We start from the raw sequence: 10,628 nt of genomic DNA, 5'->3' as shown, positions 1-10,628 counted from the left end.
TGGGTGGGGCTGAGAGAACTCTGACACAAACTGCTCTTTTTCAAGGACAGCTGTGCCAGAGCTTGTGACTGACCCAAGGTCACATCAGCAGGTGCAAGTGGAGGAGTGGGGAATCAAACCCGGTTCTCCCAGATCAGAGTCCGCACACTTAACCACTACACCAAACTGGCTCTCAGATGATTCCACTGTTGGACAACTCTCACGGTAATATCCAGCCTGTACCTTCCTGCCCTTAATTTAAACCCATGATTGAGAGTCCTCTCCTCTGCTGCCAACAGGAGCAGCTCCCTACCCTCCTCCTCTAAGGGACAGCCCTTCAGAGACTTCAAGAGAGCCGTCCTGTCCCCCCTCAGCCTCCTCTTCTCCAGACTGAACATTCCCAGGTTCCTCAGCCTTTCCTCACAGGGCTTCGTGGTCTCCAGGCCCCCGATCATCCTCATCACTCTCCTCTGCACCCGCTCCATTCTGTCCAAATCCTTCTTGAAGTGAGGCCTCCAGAACTGCACACAATACTCCAGGTGCGGCCTGACCGATGCCGTGTACACTGGGACTTGCAATTTGGATGTTATGCCTTTGTCGATACACCCCAAGATCGCATTAGCCTTTTCTGCCGCCGTATCACACTGGCTGCTCATATGTAAATTGTGGTCCACCCGTACCCCAGGATCTTGTTCACACACGCTGCTACGCAGAAGCGTATCCCATTGATTGATCTACTGCCGCTTCATAGACCCACAGAGAATTTTATCTAACAGCTTTCTATTTAAACCCAGAAATTCAGGTTGCACGCAACGCTAGGCTTACATACTAGTGTTTGATTCTGCTGCATTTCAGGGGTAAGTCGTCCACTGCGGAGCACGTTCCTTGAGCACAAGGAGGTTCTGCTCACACAAGACTGGAGTCTTTGAATGAGCTGAAAATTCATTAGTGCCGAGTATGATGTTGCAGAGCAGGGGGTGACCTCTGCAACAGATGAAGAGGCGCACGAATGGACACAATGGACTTTTTTCACCCTGTAAGCACCTCTAGGATTCTGACACACGGTGGCTGGCATAGCCGCAAATGGCTGCTGCGGCTTACTTTCAGTCACAAAATGAAGACCCTTGGGCTGTGGTGGCAGCTGCTGTCAAAGCAACAGTTTCAAAAATCTGCACAGCCAATCTAATCCCCAATGGCCAATCAGAAGCCTTGCCTGGGCCCACCCACTTTCAAAAAACACTTGGCGGGCGCCAAGAAAGGTACTGGCAGATACCATGGTGCCCGTGGGCACCATGTTGGAGACCCCCGCCTTAGCCTTCTTCTAACTCTGTGCCACTCTACAGAATCACAACCATTATCATCAAACACGGGCTGATGTCAACATGACACTGGCAAGGACCAGAGCTTCTCCTTGCCACTGGCTTGGGCTCAGGGCCCCAAATCAGCCACATATCCCACTCAAAGATGCTGCAATTACTCAGTTTGCACACGAGAGATCCACAATCACAGGAGATTTAGTGCTGGCCTGCAAACAAAGCTCGGGTAGCAGCTTGGCACAGACTGCAGTACAGTTCAAACCAGTTAGAAAACCTGTACAAAACTGCACAGAGAAGCCAGTTTGGTGTAGTGGTTAAGAGCGGCGGGCTCTAATCTGGAGAACCGGGTTCGACTCCCTACTTTTCCTCCACATGCAGCCAGCTTGGCGACCTTGGGCCACTCACCGTTCTCTCAGAGCCGTTCTCTCAAGAGCTCTCTCAGCCCCACCTACCTCACAGGGTGTCTGTCGCGGGGAGAGGAAGGGAAGGTAATTGTAAGCCACTCCGAGACTCGTTTTGCGACTGAAAGTAAGTCTCCTCCTCCAGTCGAAATCCGGCTGAAGGCAGAGAGGCCGTTTCTGCTGGTTGCCTCAAACTACCGTAAGAAAGAACCACGAGACTCAAACAGGCTCAAGACCGGCCTACGTTGCCCCACCACGTACACATCCATTCCGTTCAGCCAACCTGGGTTCCAATCCGGGATCGGCAACTACTTGGAGGCTTTCCAAAGAGGAGCCGTCGTTGACGTGCAGAAACAAGATTTCTTTCTGGGACCGGACGGACCTCACCCAGCCCTGGAGACGGGAAGAGAGAAACCGGAAGGGTGAGAAGGGAATATCGGGAGCTGAACTTTGACCTTACAGTCAGTCTTAACAACTTGAGGTCAGTCATGAGGGCCTGAAACGAACAGCAATGCACAGGGCAGGAATAGTCACAGTCGGCTCTACGAGGAGACAACTTGAGGGCGTTCCCTCAGGCAGCAGATTGTGGGGAACAGTTAACATCCCATCTTGCCCCCTGGCTTGCCCCCACCCAGGAGCTGCAGTTTTAAGAATGGCGCATCAAGCCGCACACTCCCTATTAGGTTTCCTGAACTCTCACAAGATGGCTCCTTCTTGCGCCATTTTGGAAGGCCGGGCAAAGAGAACTCTTCCGAAAAGAAAGCGTCTCTCATGAGTTTAAGAGCTGGCATGCTGCACTACTTTTCAAGAGGCTTGGTGAGTGAGGAGAGAAGCAGCGAAGGAGGACGGGAAATTTATTTTTTAATTTATTTGGAATATTCCTACGCCGCCTCTTCAGAGGAGAGAAGCAGCAGGGCGAGGTGGGAAATTTATTTATTTAGAATTTTTCTGTGCCGCCTCTTCAGAGGAGAGAGGCGGAAGGGAAGGGGGAGAAATTCATTTTTTTATTCATTTGGAATACTCCTATGCTGCCTCTTCAGAGGAAAGAAGGCACAGGGAAAGACGAGGAAGATATTTTTTTATTTATTCCGAATATTTCCATGCCACTTCTTTAGAGGAGAAAAGTAACAGGGGAAAGCCAGGAAATTTATTTAGGATATCTCTATGCTGCCTCTTCAGAGCAGAAAAGTAACAGGGAAAGCCAGGAAATTTATTTATTATTTATTCAGAATATTTCCCTGCCGCCTCTTCAGAGGAGAAAAGGAACAGGAAAAGATGAGGAAAATGTTTTTTATTTATTTAGAATATTTCTGTGCTGCCTCTTCAGAGGAGAAAAGTAAAAGGGAAAGCCAGGAAATTTATTTATTATTTATTTCTATGCTGCCTCTTCAGAGTGGAAAAGTAACAGGGGAAGCCAGGAAATTTATTATTTATTTAGAATATTTCTATGCTGCCTCTTCAGAGGAGAAAAGTAACAGGGGAAGCCAGGAAATTTATTTATTATTTATTTAGAATATTTCTATGCCGCCTCTTCAGAGGAGAAAAGTAAAAGGGAAAGGCAGGAAATGTATTATTTATTTAGAATATTTCTATGCTGCCTCTTCGGAGGAGAAAAGTAACAGGGAACGGCAGGAAATTTATTATTTCTTTAGAATATTTCTATGTCGCCTCTTCGGAGCCTTGTTCAAGCCAGATTGCAATGAAAAACCACAATGTTAAAACACAAGTAGTGAACCAAAAAGCTAATAAGATTTCTTTAAAAACTAATTAAAAGTCGGGGGGTGGGGAGATGCACTTTAGCCTGGTGCCTAAAAAAAGTAAAGCAGGTCCCAGGCAATGTTCCCACTAAGCTGTGGAGTTTTGCGAGCAAAAATTCTACTTTGCGAGCTACTGGCATTAAAGTGGTGAGCGAGCGATTTGGCTGCTGCATGAATCAGTTTGCTCTGGAGCCCTCCCTTCCTGAGCTGAGACAAAAAGGTGTGAGCCGGAGGCTAAAGAACTGTGAGCTGGCTCACACCAACTCAGCTTAGAGGGAACACTGGTCCCAGGCAAGCCTCAAGGGAGACGGTGTTACAGAGGTGAGGCGCCATCACAAAACATGCCCTGTTTCTAGTCACCACCCAGGCTAACCCAATCTCATCAGATCTTGGAAGCTGAACAGGTTCGGCCCTGGTTACTACTTGGATGGGAAGTCCACCAAGGAAGTCCCGGGCACTTGCCAGCACTTCCCCACCACCTAGTCGCCAGTCGCCTCACCTCTGAAAGACTTGCAAGAAAGACCTTATTGCTACTGCCTCAGGAAGCAAAACTCCCTTAGGTGCCACCAGTGGTAGTTTTGTCACGGGCTTCAAGGAGAGAAGAACCTGGGCCCTGAAAAATCAACTTCTCCCAAGGTACACAAAGAAGAATACCTCAGAGAAGTTACAAAAACATGGCCTTACTGAAAGAGGAAGAGGAGGAAGAAGAGAAAGAGGAAAAGGAAGAGACTGGATTTATACCCCGCCCTAGTCTCAGAGCGGCTTACAAACTCCTTTCCCTTCCCCTCCCCACCACAGACACCCTGTGAAGTATTTTTTTTTTAATTTAAAAAATGCTCATAGTGGCAAGAAAAAAGGCCCTACTGGATCAGACAAAATCTTTCATCATTTTTCAAGCCACGGACACCTGGATATCTTGGGGAATTCCACAAGCGGCAGCTTTTCCTGTGGTATCTATCCTCCAGCAGAGATTCAGAGGATGCAGGAAGTTAACTTCCTTGGATAGGCCCATCCTCCCCAACTATGTCTAATCTTCTTTTAAAGCTGTTGCACCTAGCTAAGACATTGTTAGCACAGTGATGGAAGTCAGACAGGACCCCTACAGTTAAGACAATGGTTTGTGAATGTACGGGAATGGATCGCTATAGACAAAATATCGGATCAGTTGGTGTTGGCAGAAATCCCAAATGATCAGTCATGCCTTTTGGAGAAATGGCACACCTTCTTCGATTATATCACTAATTCCGCCACAAAGGACAACAAACTACCTCGAGCATATGCTCACTTTTTTCCTGTATTAATGATCTGGTTGTGTGATATGCTTCTTCACCATTCAAAGTTTATACTGTTTGGTTAAATTATTGTTTTCAATATGTATACTTGAAATCTATATTGTTAATTGTTATTGTTACAGTTTTATATTTTATTAATAAACATGTTTATTTTTTAAAAAGCTGTTTTATCTTGGGGCAGGGAATTCTACAAGTTAATCATGCATTCTCTACTGAACTCTCCTCAACGATTTCCTAACAGATTTCAAACTCATACTTCTTTCTGTTATCGCCCATAAAAGGTTCCCTTGCTCGAAAGCCAGTCGAATCCGACTCGAGGGTTGCGGTGCTCATCTCCGTTTCAAAGCTGAAGAGCCAGCACTGTCCGAAGACGTTTCTGTGGTCATGTTGTCGGCATGACTAAACACCAAGGTGCACGGAACGCTGTTACCTTCCCACCGAAGTGGTACCTATTTATCTACTTGCAATTTCTTGCTTTCGAACTGCTAAGTTGGCAGGAGCTGGAACTAGAGACGGGAGCTCACTCCGTCATGCGGCAACTCGGGTCTCGAACTGCTGAACTACCGACCTTCCACAGCCTGCAGTTCAGCGTCTTAACCACTTGAGCCACCGCAGCTCCGTTATCGCCCATACTCCTGATTTAAATTTACATTATAATTTTTGAGGAAGGGAGATAAATCCGTTGGTTTATGTCACTCCCTGAAGCGTGATGTGCCTTGACCTCTGGGTCACATCTCAAAACGTCTCTTGCCTCGAAAACCATCATTGTATCTCATACCGGCGAATGCCATAAATTTATTTATTCATTTAGCACCTGTATATAGTATTTTGGGGATAGCGCTGTCAAGACACAGCTAACTTATGACGACCATGTTGGGTTTTCAAACCAAGAGATGTTCAAGGGTGGCTTTGCCACTGCCTGCCTCTGTGTAGCAACCCTGGACTTCCTTGGTGGTCTCCCATCCAAATACTAGCCAGGGCTGATCCTGCTTCACTTTTGAGAGCTCATGGGATTGAGCTAGCCAGTTTGGTGTAGTAGTTAGGTATGCGGACTCTAATCCGCATACCTCCTTCAAGACTCTAATCTGGGAGAACCGAGTTTGATTCCCCACTCCCTCAAATGCAGCGGTCGGTGTGACCTTGGGTCAGTCACAAGTTCTCTCAGAGCTGTCCTCTCAAGGGCAGTTCTCGAGAGAGCTCTGTCAGACCCACCTATCTCAAAGGGAAGAAGAAGAAGAGATTGGATTTATACCCAGCCCATCACTTGGAGTCTCAGAGCGGCTTACAAACGCCTTTCCTTCCCTCTCCCCACAACAGACACCCTGTGAGGTGGGTGGGGCTGAAAGAGCTCTGACACAAACTGCTCTTTTTCAAGGACAGCTGTGCCAGAGCTTGTGACTGACCCAAGGTCACATCAGCAGGTGCAAGTGGAGGAGTGAGGAATCAAACCCGGTTCTCCCAGATTAGAGTCCGCACACTTAACCACTACACCAAACTGGCTCTCTGTATCCGTTGGGGGTAGGGGAAGGGAAAAGAGATTATAAGCCGCTCTGAGACTCCTTTGGGTAGTGAAGGGTGGGGTATAAATCCAATCCCTTCTACTTCTTCTGGACCATCCAGGTCAGGTGCTAAATAACAGTAGTACATACCCTCCCCCCCCCAATGCTATGTTTTATATGAAGAGTACAAATCTTCCAAGCCCGTCTTTCCTGCTTTTTCTACCTACCTGGACTTTAACATCATTACTCGTTGGATTCTGGACTTCCAAAGCCTCTTTGACACGGAGGAGTTTCGCTGTTGCAGCATGCTTAGGGAGTGGAGCAGAAGAAGAATGCCGAAGAGCCAGGCGTACACAGCGCGCCCCGAACATTTTCAGTCAAGGCCTCACTGCAAAAGCATGCCCTGCATATCAAAAAGAAACGCTAAATCCCCAAATGAACAAGGCCAGTTAGAACATAAGAGAAGCCATGTTGGATCAGGCCAATGGTCCACCCAGGCCAACACTCTGTGTCACACAGTGGCCAAAACCCAGGGGCCCTCAGGAGGTCCACCAGTAGGGCCATAAGGATGTAAGGGAAGCCATGTTGGATCAGGTCAATGGCCCATCCAGGCCAACACTGTGTCACATAGTGGCCCAAAACCCAGGGGCCATCAGGAGGTCCACCAGCGGGGCCAGAACACCAGAAGCCCTCCCACTCTTGCCCCCCAATCACCAAGAATACAGCGCACCACTGCCCCAGACATAAGAACGTAAGAGAAGCCATGTTGGATCAGGTCAATGGCCCATCCAGGCCAACACATAGTGGCCAAAACCCAGGGGCCACCAGCGGGGCCAGAACACTCTTGCCCCCCAATCACCAAGAATACAGCGCACCACTGCCCCAGACGTAAGAACATAAGAGAAGCCATGTTGAATCAGGCCAGTGGCCCATCAGGAGGTCCATACCCTGCCACAAACTCTGTTAGCCTTGAAGGGGCTCCGGGACTCTTGCTCTTTTCTACAAGGCACCACATCCAGCCATACAGAATGGAAATTCATCGACTTTTGGATATGACAGCCAGACTCCCATCCTAGCTGTACCTGAAGAAGTGCCTCAGGAAAGCTCCTCCCCTGCTACCAATTTTGTCAGTCTTGAAGGTGCTCCTGGACTCTTGCTCTTTTCTGCTGCTACAGACAGACTAACACAGCTACCCATCTTCTTCTATCCCCAATACTCATTCACTTTATAAAAGAAACCGTGTGTGTGTCTAACATAAATAAATAGGGGGCCCCTCTGCTAACACCCCCTAGAATACACGTGGGGCTTAAAGCACGCGTTCAAAAGGACACGCGTTCAATGCAACGTGGGGATCACGCAGCACGCATCTAAAGAACAGACGAGTGTACACAGGCTGTACCGAGTAACTTGCGAAGGGGGCTTTCATCATCAGCCACGCGATGAACGTGCAAGTGAAAAATATCTTCGCCAGCCTACGATTTCTCTTCCCAGAGTCACCGAACCCTCTGCAAGTCCCTTATCCCTTCGCAAAGACGCCCTTTCGTCTACCTTTGCCCTGTAAGATGAACCCCTTTGCCCAGCCCCAGGTTTTCTACCCCACCAATCACCCCCTGGCTTATTTTTGCTAAGCCGTCTGCAAACTCCAGCCTTACCCAGCCCGAGAAGCCGAAAGCAGCAAAATCCGCTTTAAATAGACAAGCCCGTCCACCTGCCTGCCTTCCGCTTTCCTCCTCTTGTCTCCCCCTAACACGTGATTCTCCTCTAAGCCAATAGCGGCCGTCAGGCGGAAAGAGTAGCCAATCTATCTCGTGTGAAAACGCCAACCCTCCCAGGCGCGATGTACTCTGGGATGTGTAGTTCAGAAGCCTGCGGGGGCTGGTTCGTTAGTAAGCGGAGGTTAATCTATTTAAGTCTTATTTCCCACCTCTATACTCTCCCAATGCTTCCTACCTTGCCTCATGGGTAAGCCCGCCTTACGCTCTCATCTCTGCTGATTACAGAACTTGCTTTTCCTTTAAACTCTCTCTGGACTTATGTTATTAGGGTAGCCAATTCTGGATGGAGGAAATTCCTGGAGATTTGGGGGTGTAGCCCAGGGAGAGGAAGGACTTCAGCACGGTATATAACCCCATAGAGCCCACCCTCCAAGGCAGCCATTTTCTCCACGGGAACTGTTATCTGTAGTCTGGATATCTTTTGTAATTCCGGGAGATCTCCAGGCCCCACCTGGAGACTGGCAACTGTGTTTATTGTGCAGTATTCTGGATTCAGGGAAGGGAAGGTGGCATGGGGGAGCCCAATCTTGTCAGATCTCAGCAGTTAAGCAGGGTTTGTACTTGGATGGGACTAGGCCTCCAAGGAAGACTCTGCAGAGGAAACCCATGGCCAGACCACCTCGGCTTCAGAAGACTCTGCAGAGGAAGGCCATGGCCAGACCACCTCGGCTTCACCCTTGCCTTGAAAGCCCCTTGCCGGAGTCGCCATAAGTTGGCTGCAACTAGATGGCACTTTACATGCACATTCTGATTTCAAGCATCTGTTTTGACAGCATAAGTTTTGGGACCTCCTCAAAAATAGTTATGGATCCTGAGAGTCAAACTGAGAGCCAGTTTGGTGTAGTGCTCAGGAGCACAGACTCTAATCTGGGAGAACTGGGTTTGATTCCCTACTCCTCCACATGCAGCTGCTGGTGTGACCTTGGGCAAGCCACAGTTCTCTCAGAGCTGCTCTCTCAAGAGCAGTTCTCTCAGAGCTCTCTTAGCCCCACCTACCTCATAGGGTGTCTGTGGTGGGGAGAGGATCAGAAGGAGATTGTAAGTCGCTTTGAGAATCCTTCAGGTAGTAAAAACTGGGGTTTAAAAACCAACTCTTCATCTTCATCTTCTTCCTCTCATCTTCCTCTTCTCCTCCTCCTCTATTGGAGCCACCAGTTTGGCTTGCAATCCACATAAAACACACCCTTTGCTGAGGAGATTTTTTTTTTAGGATTTGCCAGATATGGCTTAGAATGGATTTAGATGCAACAGAGATCCGGGGGTGGGGGTGGGGGGTAACCAGGAAGCTGAAGCGTAAACAACACTGCAAATGCAGCCCCCTACCTCTCCGTAGTGTATTTTTCCTTTACTTATTTCAAATATGTTCAGGCCTCCTTCCTGATGCTATGGTAGGAGTGGGTTAGACAGCTCATGCTCGGATTCTCTCGAAAATTGCCCTGCCGGGGTTTGTCCTGGTTCCATCCTCCAGTTCTGGCTTCTGTCTACATACTTCTAACGAAACTGGCAACTCTGTGCATGTGCAGAGTGGCTGTGCCGTAACCACAACCTGTCCTTGCTCAGCAGATATTTATTTATTTATTTTATTTCATTTATACCCCGCCCTCCCCGCACGCGGGCTCAGGGCGGCTTACACAGGCACAAAGTGCAATAGAGGTAAAACAGGTCAAAAACAGTTAAAACCAATTCACATCCAACAGGATACACGAGAGACTATAAATACACACTCCCCCTTGCATATCAGGAGGGGATCAGAAAGGGGGGGGGACGCCATGGGCCACAATGTTCCAGATGACCAATCGGCCCAACCCGGCCATACTGCTCTGCAGTTGCACGGTGGTGGTAGTGGCAGCGGTGGCTCCTACTCAAAAGCCTGGCAGAAGAGCTCCATCTTGCAGGCCCTGCGGAACTGTAAAAGGTCCCGCAGGGCCCTGATCTCTTCCGGGAGCTCATTCCACCAGGTAGGAGCCGCCACCGAAAAGGCCATCGTTCTGGCACAGCTGTCCTTGAAAAAGAGCAGTTTCTGTCAGAGCTCTCTCAGCCCCACCTCCCTCACAGGGTGTCTGTTGTGGGGGAGGGGAAGGGAAAGGAGCTTGTAAACCGCTCTGAGACTCCTTCGGGTAGTGAAGGACAGGGTATAAATCCAATCTCTTCTTCTTCTCTTCCAAAAAAAAAAATCTTTCTCCAAAGTTTTCTTTGTAAAAATATATTACCGAGAGACACAGTCTCACAGAGTGAAACAACTTGTTCCTCCCTTTGACACTGTGTCTCTTGGTAATATTTTTGTATGAATAAAACTTTGGAGAAAGATATATTTTTTAAAATAATAACTCATGTTTTGTACAGCACTTGAACTGGGCCCTTTATAGTGAGTTACCACTTGGAGGTTGGAAACCCTGTAAAGATGATCTCTTAAACTTTCTGTTTTAAAACCACCCAAGTCAAAGCCACATCAACGTTTTTCCCCCCTGCTCTCCGTAGGGTTCTGCCCGCCTTTTTAATCTCCGAACCCACTCGGTTTCATAAAAGCTTTCCTGCTAGGAAAGAAAGGTTAAAATGGAAGCATTTTGCAGGCACTCACTCTTTCTCTTTTCCAGCAAGGCAATTATTGT

At 48.2% G+C, this 10,628-nt stretch overlaps 1 protein-coding gene across 1 annotated transcript in view; it reads right to left on the bottom strand.

Moving 5' to 3' along the window:
- LOC107120135 (probable asparagine--tRNA ligase, mitochondrial) overlaps positions 1 to 7,970 on the bottom strand; it is a gene marked incomplete at its 3' end in the record, with an annotated part of 8,436 nt that extends 466 nt beyond the window's left edge. Inside the window, exons 1-3 of the mRNA XM_015422782.1 lie at positions 7,897 to 7,970; positions 6,472 to 6,647; positions 1,980 to 2,089 (exon numbers count right to left, since the gene is read on the bottom strand). Of these exons, the coding sequence (XP_015278268.1) occupies positions 1,980 to 2,089; positions 6,472 to 6,615 (254 nt within the window). The remainder of the gene's footprint in view (positions 1 to 1,979; positions 2,090 to 6,471; positions 6,648 to 7,896) is intronic.
- Positions 7,971 to 10,628: the final 2,658 nt, after the last annotated feature.

The sequence above is a fragment of the Gekko japonicus genome, unplaced genomic scaffold (genome assembly GCF_001447785.1).
Source record: "Gekko japonicus isolate JY-2015 unplaced genomic scaffold, Gekko_japonicus_V1.1 scaffold3519, whole genome shotgun sequence".
Lineage (NCBI taxonomy): Eukaryota > Metazoa > Chordata > Lepidosauria > Squamata > Gekkonidae > Gekko > Gekko japonicus.
This window is presented reverse-complemented; position numbering and strand designations above follow the sequence as displayed.